General features: G+C 52.4%; 1 protein-coding gene across 1 annotated transcript in view; it reads left to right on the top strand.

Annotated features, from left to right (window-relative positions):
* The first annotated feature begins 3,730 nt into the window (after nt 1-3,730).
* KCNK12 (potassium two pore domain channel subfamily K member 12) overlaps nt 3,731-12,805 on the top strand; it is a 38,461-nt gene continuing 29,386 nt past the window's right edge. Inside the window, exon 1 of the mRNA XM_079791702.1 lies at nt 3,731-4,716. Coding sequence (XP_079647828.1) covers nt 4,326-4,716 — 391 coding nt within the window. The 5' untranslated portion in view covers nt 3,731-4,325. The remainder of the gene's footprint in view (nt 4,717-12,805) is intronic.

The raw sequence follows: 12,805 nt of genomic DNA, 5'->3' as shown, positions 1-12,805 counted from the left end.
GAATCCATGCACCGGGCCTCTAGCTATGAATAATGTTGCAATGAACATACGTGTATAAATTTTTGTGTGATGTATATTTTGATTTATATTGGGTATATATCTAAGAGTAAAATTGCCAGTTGAATGCATTTGATCTTCCTGTTTTCCTGGTTAAGACTTCTGCCATTGTATTCTCTTTTATGAGAGAGAAAGAGAGAGAGAGGCTATAATTTAGGTGTCTTGTCTGAAGTTATTTTTTTTTTGGGGGGGGGATACGTTTATTAAAGCTGAAGACAGTGAAACAAGGAAGGGCCTAGGAGAGAAGAAGCAGCAGGAGAGAGAGACTAGGCAGGGCTGCTTTGGCTCCCTGGAAATGTTATGGGAAAGAAGTGAGCCAAGGCGGGGCTGCTGTTGGTTCACTGGAGAGTCAGAGAAAAGGGGGCCTTATGAACAGGTTTAGGGGATCAGCCTGGAAAGAGCTGCCGCTGCCCATTGCTCCCCTGGCTGCAAGTCTCAGGAGGTCCCTTAGAGTTTGGGAGATGTGTGCCTGTGGAGGAAGCAGAGGGGGAAGAGAAAGGCATGGGCATGCTCCCCGAAGGAGAACTCACATCTTGCCTAAAGTTCTCGAGGGCATGGCAGAATTAAATGATCTTAGGGTTGCAGTGATGGTATCAAAGTGTTTGGGTCAAGATATCCCACAAGGAAAAAGCTTACTGGCAGAAAGGTCTAGCCTAAGTTGAGCTGTGCTAGTAGAGGAGGAGAAAGAAGATGGCATTCTATCAAGGTCAATAAGAGAAGCCAAGGGCTGGTGATTGGGCTGAGTATGGAGTACCTGGGGGATAAGTAGGAGGTAGAAGAAGGTGAAGCTGGAACGATTTGTTGGGAATCATAACCTCAAGTGTTAAAGGACTAAATTTTTTATAGCTTTGGGGGAGCCATTGGAGACTGTGGTCTAGGGGCATTAGTCACTTAATCAGATCAAATGGGCATGATCACAGCAAAGACTGGCAGGTGCAAGCAAGATGGACCTAAGTGGGGAGAGGCCTGAGGTAGCTAGCCCCTATCCTTAGGAAGCTATCGTAGCAATTCAGGGCTGAAGCAAAAGCAGTAGGATAGCCAGCTGGAATTCAGTGACTTAAATGTTGCTTCAGCGGGCAAAAGTGTCATTCATCATGGGGCTGGTTCCCCAAAGGACCTATGCTTATGTGCAGGGAACTCATCATTTTGCTATTATAAAAATTGATTAGGTCATTCAGAGTGGAAATTGATGCCAGAGGTTTGACGTTAATCAGGCTAGAATAACAAGCTGGGGAATGAGGCAGGCCCCTGCCAACTGGGCAAGGAGCTGGTCTAGAGGCACAGAACACTGCAGGGAAGCACTCTGTCCCTGTCCTGGGAGTCTGGGAGGTCTGACAGTGTCTTTCAACTGCATCAGGGACTCCAGGGCAAGCTTCTCGAGTGACATTTCTCAGGGCTTCTGTCAGAGCTTGGCCAGTCAAGTGGAATCTGGCCTCAGAGGTTCATGTCTGGGCCATCCTCCCTGCCTGAAGGAGCTTGTAAAGATGGGGGTATGTATGGATGGGGAAACTGATGGGATGATACCAGTGAAGAGCCTAGGGGAGCCAAAGTCTTGGGTTGGGGGGAGAGGAGAGAGAGAGAGAGAGAGAGAGAGAGAGAGAGAGAGAGAGAGAGAGAGAGAGAGAGATTGAAGATTGAAGTACATTTTGCCAATAGTAACAATAGCCTGCTGCAGAGGCAATAATTTGTGCTTGTATAAGGCTCCCTCCACTGATGAGATGTTCTCCCCCCCTCACACAAAGGTTCCTCTGCCCCTTTCTAAGAAAATCATTGCAAAACTAGTCACATGCCACCCAGTGCCAAGATGCCTGGTTCTGACTACGGTGGTGGTGAAGTCTCTCCCTGTCGGTCCCCTCCCTAACACAGGAGCAGTTGGCTCCATCTACACACTGGAAACGTTTCTAGGATGATCCAAGACTCCAGTGTGTCCTGGTTTGAAAAAAATCGTTCCAAGTCAGATGCCTTTCAGCTTTCAGACAGCTCCTCCTCCCTCTACCCCCTGTATCCACTTGGGGCATGGGGTCAGAGGGCCCAGCGAGTGGTGGGACCACTGTGAGCACCCTGATCCTTAGGGGACTGACACTGTTGCCAGTCTGGGTCGACCTTAGCTTGAGTGTTTTTTAGGGTGGAGACCAGACAGCCAGGTATTTGGAGTGGTGGGTCAGGTTTGCATTTTGCCACAGTTCACCCACCTAGGGTATCTAAGCAGTCACCATTATTACCTTTTTGTTTTTGTCAATCCTCACCCAAGAATTTCCACTGATTTTGTGAGAGAGTGGAAGGGAGGGGGAGAGACAGACACAGAGAGAAACATCAATGTGAGAGAGACACATCCATTGGTTGCCTCCCACATGAGCCCCAAGCAGAGCCAGGGATCCAGCCTGCAACCGAGGTTCCTGACCTTGACCAGAATGGAACCCAGGACCCTTCAGTCCCCGGGCGAGCTCTATCCACTGAGCCAAACCAGCTAGGGCACCATTATTATCTTTTATCTTCTGTCATCTGTGTCGTCTCATCATCATCAGGGTCTCCCTCTCTTGTGGAAGGAGAACGGACAGAAAAGGGGTGTTCCTCACCACAGAACTTTGTGACCCAGCCTGCAACCCACCGGCAGAGAACTCTTGCAATAATAGCAAAGAGTGCCCTCGTTACTCTAGTAGCCGCAGGGCAGAGGGAGCGATGATGCCCCCCCCCCCCCCCCCCCCCGCCCAAGAGTACACCCCTCACCTGCAGGCACGGGGTGAGGGGGGGGGGGCAGTCAATGAGTTCTCTGTACACCTCCTCTAACACCCTGCTCCACGCAGCCAGGTTCTTATCCAGGCTCTTGACCCCGGGCTGTTGGGTCCCGGGAGCTGGGTTGGGAGAGGAGGTCCAAGCAACAGGGTGGGCCTGGACGCTTCCTCCTCCCGTGGCACTTGGGTCCCCTATTCGTGTTGGACTCCAACCCTGTCTCTATTCCTCAGCATCCCCGCCCTGTCAGCACGCTGCTTCAGTGACTGCACCTGCCCCCGACTGGGGAGAGATCAGAGGTAGAAAGGAAGAGAGAGCGTTTGGGGAACACAGCGCAGCAGGGTGACTGGCCTCTCCCCGGCACCGCGGGTCTCTGCAGCCCTGGAGCCACCGCCCCGCGGCTGCGGCACCGATGCGCTGTCCGCGGTGCTGACGCGGGCCGCCCCGCTCAGTGGAGAGGGGGAGGAGATGCCCTCATTCCTCGGTCGCCCCGACTCCTCCCCAAACGGGATCATTTCCCCAAAGGAACCCTCCGAGACGTGGCACTGCGTATGGATCCAGGAAGGAGAAGCGAGCGAGAGGAAACTTAAACTTCGGACTGGAGCCCGAGAGACGCGGTATGAGGAGACTCTCGTGTCTTGGGGCCCCCCCGCCCCTGAGACCGCAGGGCATCATCAAATTGAGCAAAGTTTGGCAGCAGCTTGGAGATAAGGGAGGAATTCTGGAGCCGAAGCGCCCCCGGCGGGGTGGCAGCAAGCACCGCAGTCTCGACACCTGCTCTGATGCCCCGCATTAGTGCCGCCAGAGCGGCAGGGAGGCGGGAGGCATCGCAGCAGCGCAACTCCCCACCCCTTTCCTCTCCTCCTTACTCCCCCCACCCCCACCCCAACACCCCGCCCCAGGCGCTGCTGACTCCGCCTCTCCGTGCCAGGCGGCTCTCGGGCTGGAGCTGGAAAGGGAGCGCTTCCCAGGACTAAGCTCGGTGCTGAGGCTGAGAAGCCGACGCCGCTAGCTCAGGCCCGGGGGCGGGAGCCGGACTGCCCGCGCAGCCCGTGGCTGGGAGCTGCGGACCCGGGAACGCCTGATGGGACGCCCCCAGGGGTTCTGTTCGCGCCCCGCTGCCAAGTCCCAGTCCTAGGCGCACGGGCGCGCAGCCCGCCCCGCCGCAGCCCGCGGCCTGACTGGAGGGGAGTATGCGGCCCCGGGCCCCGCGGACACCGGCCACAGGGCGGCGGGGACCTAGCTGCAGAGCCCCGCGCCCGAGGGCGGCGGGTGAGGAACCGCGGGGGCCAGCGAGTCGTCGGGGCAAGGAGACGAGCGCCCCAGCCCGGGCTCCGGAAGGGCCGCGGGACCCGCGTGCGGCCTGAGCGCTGAGGAGGAGGCGGAGGCGCCCGCCGTCCAGGCTCTGGAGAGACTGCGAGGGGCTCCGCAGCAGCCCCGGACCCCCGGCCACCATCCTCACGTTTCTGCTCCCGCGGGGGGGATGCCGCGGCCCGGGCCCCGAGCACCGCCCCGGCCCCGGGGCTGAGCTCCGGACCATGTCCTCCCGCAGCCCCCGGCCCCCGCCCCGCCGCTGCCGCCGCCGCCTGCCGCGTCCCTCCTGCTGCTGCTGCTGTTGCCGCCGCTCGCACCTCAACGAGGACACGGGGCGCTTCGTGCTGCTGGCGGCGCTCATCGGCCTCTACCTAGTGGCGGGCGCCACCGTCTTCTCGGCGCTGGAGAGCCCGGGCGAGGCGGAGGCGCGGGCGCGCTGGGGCGCCACCCTGCGCAACTTCAGCGCGGCGCACGGCGTGGCGGAGCCGGAGCTGCGCGCCTTCCTTCGGCACTACGAGGCCGCGCTGGCCGCCGGCGTCCGAGCCGACGCGCTGCGCCCGCGCTGGGACTTCCCCGGCGCCTTCTACTTCGTGGGCACCGTGGTATCCACCATAGGTGAGCAGCACGCCCCGCGCGCGTTTCTTCTCCGCGCCTGTCACCTGCTGCCCTTTCCGCTGCTGGGCGGCTGAGTCCGGTCCATCAGCTGCCCCGTCTCTTCTAATGCCCCGTTGCCCACTTTCTTCTCGCCCTCTCCTCTCCGCCGGGTCCCCTCCTTCGGGCCTCCTCTCTCTCTTAACTGGCTTTTGGTGCGGGAAGCCCATCCCTGGAGCTTACCCAGCGAAAACTCGCCTGACAGCGTGGCCGGATGGGGTGGAACCCTCACCCCGGCGCTGGCAGGGGCGCTGGCAGACCCGGGGGCCGCCTGCGCTCCAGCGCCTGCCAGCTCCATGCATGAACCTCTGTGCGACTCCGTTTTTCCTCTATAAAGGACTTGTGAGCACATGGGCCTTCTGCTTCCTTCTTATTTCTCACTCTCCCTCCTCCCCCTCGGCCTCAGTTTCCTCATATAAATAATTTGGAAAGCCCTTTCTTTCCACTCACAGCGTTTTACTCTCCTCTCTCTCTCTCTTTTTCCCTTTTTTCCACGCGTTCTCCCCGCAGCATCCTCTAAGACTTAGAGTCTAAGCCCTTTTACCGGAGGAATGCAACCACTCTCCCCAGAATCTCTTTCTTAGATCCCCTTCCCGCCTGCTTTTCCTAGAGTTCACACTGCCCCCTCCTCACAGAAAAGCTGGGCGACTTGGAGGCCGGACTTAAGCTGCTCTTGTTCCCGGCCACCCTTGGTTTTCTCTCCCTCCTCTGCACGCCCTCCCCCCACCCCCAACTTTCCCTCCAATTTCTCGACTTCTCTTCTGTATTATCTTGTCACTTTTTCCAGTCAATAGTGGCACCAAGGGGTAACTTGGGCAGGGGGGGGGGGGGTAGTATCTCTATACTTTCCATCATGCCTTCTCTCTCTCTCTCTCTCTCTTTCTCTTTTAAAATATATATTTTATTGATTTTTTACAGAGAGGAAGGGAGAGGGATAGAGAGTTAGAAGCATCGATGACAGAGAAACATCAATCAGCTGCCTCCTGCACACCCCCCACTGGAGATGTGCCTGCAACCAAGGTACATGCCCTTGACCGGAATCAAACCCGGGACCCTTGAGTCCGCAGGCCGACGCTCTATCCACTGAGCCAAACTGGTTAGGGCTCTCTCGCTCTCCCTCTTTTTTTTTTAAATATTTTTATTGATTTCAGAGAGGGAGAGAGAGATAGAAACATCAATGATGAGAGAGAATCATTGATTGGCTGCCTCCTGCATGCCCCACACTGGAGATCAAGCCCTCAACCCGGGCATGTGCCCTGACCGGGAATCGAACTTGGTTCATAGGTTGAGGCTCAACCACTGAGCCATGCTGGCCAGGCTCCCTCTTTCTTTTTGGTGTAAACAGCTCATGGTTTCACAACCTGACAAAAAATGTTTTGCAAGTACTCCTTGAGGCCCCCTACTTTTCCCACTCCCCCCTCCTCTGAGCTTCTTCCGTAGAGATCCAGGAGCCACCACTGCTCCCCACTCCACCCCCACCCTCTCTTCTCCTTTCACGCACTTTCCCCATTTCCCCCTCTCCCTGCCCCTGAGTGTCACATGAAACAAGACCTCCTTTCCAGTTACTGTACAGGGTGCAGAATAAACACAAGCTTTTCATTTGGGCAAAATTGTGTGTGTGTCCAATCCACTCTTGCTTGGAGTCCCAGAGGAGGTGAAGGCACTGGGCTGTTTGGACCTCTAGTAGTTTGGGTGGAGGGGGCTGGATTCACTGGGCTGAGAAGTGAGGGAAATCATAGACACGCCTCCCATGGGTGGGTTCTGGTCTGGCTTGGTATGCCAGCCTAGGCTCGGGGTCACGGACTAACTGACCAGAGTAAGCCATCACAGATGGCTGCGGGGAGGCAGAAAGATGGCATCCATGCGCAGGATGTGAGCAGCTGGAGATGTTTTGCTCAGTGTGTATTTATCGTTTACTAAAGGGCTTCCTTTCCTTCAATGATTTTTCATGTGTCATGCTTGATCTGATTATTTTAAACCAGAAAAGGCAAATATGGCCCAATTCCAATGCACAAATTGGATAAAAATACCCTTTAAAGGCCATATCATGTTGTTATGGTGATTGAAGATATAAAATGACCCCCTCAAAAAAATCCCCTTTGAAGAGCTGCATCAAGTTGCTATAGCAACTAAAGTGTGTTTTTTTAAGTGCTTTAAAAGTACTAAGGATGCTTAGTCCTGAAGGATGACATCATGTGTTCATAGCTCAGTATTGATTTGTGCGCCTCCTTTTGTAAACACACCCTTTTGCTCTCTTCCACCTAGACACTCACCTGTGCACATATTGGGAGGCCACAGCATTTCTCTCCCGGTGACAAAGGAAATGGGGTTAGCCGGATCCTCTTTCTCTGTGGGCTGTGAGTTCATACAGATCGGGCCTCATTCCTGGGACCTGCTGTCTCTGGGCTTCTTTGATAAGCTCCCATCCATTTTTTCATTCACTGCCCAGCCACAGCTTCGAAAGCTTCTCTCTAGCTTTTTGCACACAAAAATCAAGGCAGTGTTTTGGCAAATCGTTCCAAGCCCCAGCCTTTAATCTACTGGCAGGAATGGCTGTTCTTCAGTCAAGTGGAAAAGAACTATGTTCTCTTTCTCGATTTGTGTGTTGTTGTTTTTTTTGGATGTAGGCAAGTAGCGTAGGAGGGCTACACGGAAGCGTGTGGCTGTGTTACGAATGACCCAACATTGTTTTCCAAAATCTGCTACAGGAAAACATTCATCTCTGAGAGGAGCTGCACCCAGGGACCAGAACCAGCCTGGGGACAGCTCAGCATTGCACGAGCCCCTTGCAGGGGCTGCCAAGAGAGCAGCACCAGTAGCGTGATCTGGGGCAGCGGTCAGACAGGTTCTGCTGAATCCCGAAGTAGCATGATTGTCATTTCAGCCTTCTCTTGCAAAATGTACTTGGACGCGATTTAAGTAAAGACCTACTTATGTACACAGTGATCATCTTTCTGCTCACATCGCTCCTTCCCCTTAAATGCCCCGAGTCTTCAGAGACGGTGATTTACTATTACTGGTGCTTTTATGGATTCAGCAGCTCGGGGAGCCAAAACTCAGTCCAAAATGGGCATCGGGATTCTCTATCTGCTACCTTGTCCAGTGAAGAGAGAGATTAGCATGCACTCAGTTTTATTTGATTAGTGACTATCACAGCATGGATGGTCCCGTGCAGCCGTGTGAACATTTTGAGTGTGTGTTGTGCAGACCCAGCTAAATGATTCATCTAGACTTTAGTATAGAAAAATCCCTTCCTTCATTCATTACATAAGCATGATGTATTGTGTATGTCAGACCTGGTGCTATGTTGTGAATAATTAAAGCTTACTCTACAAGGCAAAGGTGAAAGCATATTCCAACACGGGCCATTGGATCGATGATTAGAACAAGGAGGGGACCTTTGGTCCAGTCCCATGTAGCTCAGAATGTTAGGGCACTTGTCTCAGATCACAGTTAATTGTGTGTTCCGCTGGGTCCAGAATCCGAGTTATATAGTGTTTGTTCTACCAATTTCATGCATATCATTGGGTTGCATGTTCTTGTTTGAGACTGAAGTATTTAATAATGGATGTGTGGCCCTGGCCGGTGTGGCTCCATGGTTAGAGTATTGACTCTGGGCACTGAAGGATCACGGGTTCGATTCCCGATCAAGGGCATGTACCTGGATTGCAGGTTCGATCCCCAGCCCCAGTTAGGACATGTGCAGGAGGCAACCAATCTCTCACATCTCTCTCTCTCTCTCTCTCTCTCTCTCTCTCTCTCTCTCTCTCTCTCTCTCTGTCTCTCCTCATCCTTCCCTCCCTTTCACTTTCTCTAAAATCAATGGAGAAAATATCCTTAGGTGAGGATTAGCAACAACAATAAAAATAATTGATGTGTGGGGGTGTTTGTGTGCCCTTTCTCGAGCCATCAGGGCAGGGCTGGGCAGGAGGATGCATTGTTGATCAGGCTGCCAACTAATTAAGTCCAGAGAAAACTTGAAGGAACAGGCTTATCTTAAAGGTCAGTCTGACTAGAAGCATCTGGCAGGTCTTAGACAGCTGGGAAGGCAAGATCCAACTGAAAAGGTCATCAGAGACTGCAATGCTAGCAAGTGGGAAACAGTCTAGTGAACTCTGGTCCAAGGACAGAAGCCACTTGCTCTGTGTGTGTGTGTGTGTGTGTGTGTGTGTGTGTGTGTGTGTTTAGGGGCAGAATTGGACCTTCAGCTAGAGGGAGACATAGAAGAAAAGTTCAGGTGTGGCTGTATGTACTGAGGGTTAAATGGAACATCATGATGAGATGGAATGTTTGTCCTGACATTTGGCGTGAACAGCGTCCCATATCCAGAGCTGGGCAGCTTGCAACTGTGTAGACACAAATGTGTGTCCACACAGCACAGACCCCGTGAGAAAATTTGCCTGTGATTGTTCAATAGTCGCTGAGGCTGTATAGCTCAATCTGAATAGCTCAAGCAAATAAAATCCAATTTTGCGGTCTACATTACTCATACTGATTGCTTACACTGAACTGAACCCTAGGTAATTATTATTTATCCCACTTATGCTATGCCACATATTCCGAAGGGGTTGAAATCAAGTTTGTTTTAATGTGAATGTATCCATTTATTCACCCCTCCATTTAACAAAGTAACTTATCATAGATGCATGTGTGTCCGTGGGCATGTCGTTATCTGCGTGCCCTGTGACTACATGAACTCCTGAAGATAAAGATGGTGGCTTGTATCTTTTTAGTAGTAAGCAATATTCTTGGAGGCAATGCTCTCGCTCAAAGACATTTAAACAATTCAAAGAGTATTAATCCATCACTTGACATCCTAAAGGATGTTTTATTGGTTTACTTTGAAAAGATTAAAAGGAAACTCTCCAGTGGGGTTTTAATTATGCAACTGCTGTCAGATTTACACGTAGGGAGGAACATATTTAAAAGTCTTTCTCAAATGGCAGCTTGATATAAACAGAAATCTTTTTGCTTCCTTTTATTAGGTTTTCTGGCAGCATGTTTCAGCTATAAAGCTAAAGCCATGGCTCCATAGACGAGATGGTGTAGGTATGAGACTTGTCACTTTCAGCACTGCATAATTTAGCTTGCGGCATTCAAAATTAGGCACACTTAATTATTCAATTGTGAGATTAGTAACAAGTCCTAACTTTTTCCCTCTTTTTTTAACATGGGGATTAAAAAAAATTTTTTTTTGGCTTCAAAGGAAACATTATAAGACCGGAATATCGCTACCACATTTGCATTAGACTTTCTTCTAATATGATTGTAATCCAGACAGAAGTGGTTCTGATACCAGGAGTGAAATACATTGCCCAGAAGGAGAGCAACACCTTTCGTCGCTTATTTTAGTCTCATCAACTATTTTTTATTGAAAGACTAGAGGCCCGATGCACGAAATTTGTGCAAGAGTAGGCCTTCCTTCCCTCCAGCACCTGGGATCTGGACTTCCCTCGAAGCCCCACTTCGTCCGAAAGGTCATCTGGAAGGACATCCAGTCTAATTAGCATATTATGCTTTTATTATTTTAGATGATGCTATGACAACTTTGAAGGACACTTAGGGGAAAAGCGGTAGTGTTAGATTTGAAGCTCTAGATGGAGAGCAGGAAATGCATTCTCATTCACTGCTCCATCCTCAGCCCCCAGCACTGGACCCAGCCCATGGTAAACACTCGATAATTATTTATTCAATGAGTAAGACAGCAAGTCACTCTTGATCCAACTGCCCTAACCCAACTCTTCATTTTTGCAGGTTCTCTGCAGTTCTTTGTCACACCTTTTGTAGGGAAAAAGAAGGGAACTAACTGATCTGTGCCAAGGTGTTATCATCAATGCTTCCCTGTTTCCGCATAGCCTTCACATACCAATGTTAGTGGGTGCGTGATATGTATTCCATTTGACTGAAGTTCTGTAATTTACTACCCCTGTTGCTGAGGAGCTGGGTGGTTCCCTGTTTGGGGCTATTTTTAGTAATGCCACAGTGATCATCTTTATGCAGCTGGCCTTTTCTTTTTGCAGTATCTCCTTGGGCTGAATTTCCAGCAGTGAAATTGCTGAGTCAATGAAACTGCTTGGGCTCTCTCCCGAGCTGAGCCTATACCTTTACAAAGCCTAGCAGAGACTGGACAGTTATGCAGCTAAATGTTCCATGGATTCTTCATTTTCTTTTTAAATATGTTTTGTATTGATTTGAGAGAGAGAGGATGTTAGGAGAAGGCATGACACCGAGCACTTGCCAGAGGAAGGGAGAGGGAAAGAGATAGAAACATCAGTGATGAGAGAGAAACATCAATCAACTGCCTCCTGCATACCCACTACTGGGGATTGATCCCACAACCTAGGTATGTGCCCTGACTGGGAATCGAACCTACAACCTTTTGGTGTATGGAACAACACTCCAACCAACTGAGCCACCCAGCCAGGGCCTTAGGTCTGTTCAAAGGTGAAGGTCAGTGCCCGCACCACCCCAACAATTATAGAAGGACTCCTTGCCATTGTGTGGCTGCCTCAGACTTAGAAGAGCTGGGAGACAGAGCAAAAGGCCATGTGCCCCTGCGGTCACCCTCTGCCCACAGTCTCCCTCAGACTTCTGGTCCTCCCTTTGCTTCTACCCAGTTCCAGTGACTTTCTCAGGATCCAGCGTTGGGACAGGGGCTGCCAGTCAGCAAACCAGAAGGGGTGGGCGGACACTGAGGTGAGCACCCTGTACAATCTTGACCTCTGACCTCACCTGAGGCAGTGGCAGGATTTTTATGCAAGGAAGGTTGGGAGGGAGAGGGTCTTGAGACTATGAGGTCATAAGACTTTCCACGGGATGGAGAAGACCTTTGCACAGTACAGGGGAGGCGCTGGGAGAGGGTAGAGAGAGAACTGAAGTCCACTGGCCCACACCTCCAGCCAGCTCTTGGCTGCCACCCTTCCTACCTGGCTCTGGCCCCAGAAGTTCTATCCTAAAGCCTGCCGTTCCCTAGCCAGCCACCAGGCCTAGCTCTTCCTTAGGGGAATCTAGGCCGCCTCTGCCAGTCACCTGTGGCTTTGGTGGAGGATGCTCTAGACCCTTGTCTGTGCATGTCACCTCCTCCCTGGGCTTGGGTTCCAGTCCCAACTCGGCCACTTACATGGGCTCCTGGCGAGTGGATGCATCTGTAACGTGGGTTTCCTCTGTAAAGTGAAGATGACCGTGTTTCCTGCCCCGTGGGGTAACTTTAAGTATGAATGAGCTCCTCTGTGCACAGTGCCTGGCAAGCCCTCGGCAAGCGTTAGCTGCTCAGAGCTGGGCTCGCCCCGCTGGTGAACCCTGCGCTGCCTCGCTGCGCAGGAGGGACCGGGCACAGCTCATCCCCTGCGGCTCCCTGGCCACCGCACTCTGTGCCCAGCCTCTGGGTCTCAGCCACCCCTGCAGTGTGGCATCTGCCTCCTTCTGATTGGCCACTGTCTCTGGGGCATGTGTTTTGTTATATAACTGGCCTGGGAGGGTGCTTTGAAAAATGCATTTTCTTTGGTGCCTCAACTAGAATGTATTAATAATTCCTCACGTGTGTGTCTCTTTCCTCTTTTTAAAGAACATGTTTGGCAAATAATGAATGGAGTGATGGCGTGGTGGGTTAACCCCCCGGTGCTTCTCTGTGCCCCCCACTCCCAGAACAGTGCCCTGGGAAGCCACCCCACCCACTGTCCTGGTGTCCGGGTGGGCTGGGGCCTCTTGGCTGTGCTTGGACTTAGGGGGAGGTTGTGGAGCTGAGACCAGCAGAGAAGCCAGAGGTGGCTGGGGCCAGGCCCTGCCACACCACTCTGGGGTAGACGGCAGTGGAGGTCGGAGGATGGCACTGCGGCAAACAGCCTCATTGTGGTGGGAGCCACGGTGCTGCTCCAGGCCCCCAGGCCTAGGCCTCACCCTGCACCCTTCACTCTGGGCTAACACAGCCCCCCTGGTGGGTGGAGAAAGCTTCCCAGTCAGAGGTCTCTGCGGGCAGGACAGGGGAGGCTTTGTGGCCTGCCAGCATCTCCCCTCTCCAGACTCCACCATGCCAGTGGCCAGGCCTTTGTTTTAG

The sequence above is a fragment of the Cnephaeus nilssonii genome (assembly GCF_951640355.1).
Source record: "Cnephaeus nilssonii genome assembly, chromosome: 15".
Lineage (NCBI taxonomy): Eukaryota > Metazoa > Chordata > Mammalia > Chiroptera > Vespertilionidae > Cnephaeus > Cnephaeus nilssonii.
This window is presented reverse-complemented; position numbering and strand designations above follow the sequence as displayed.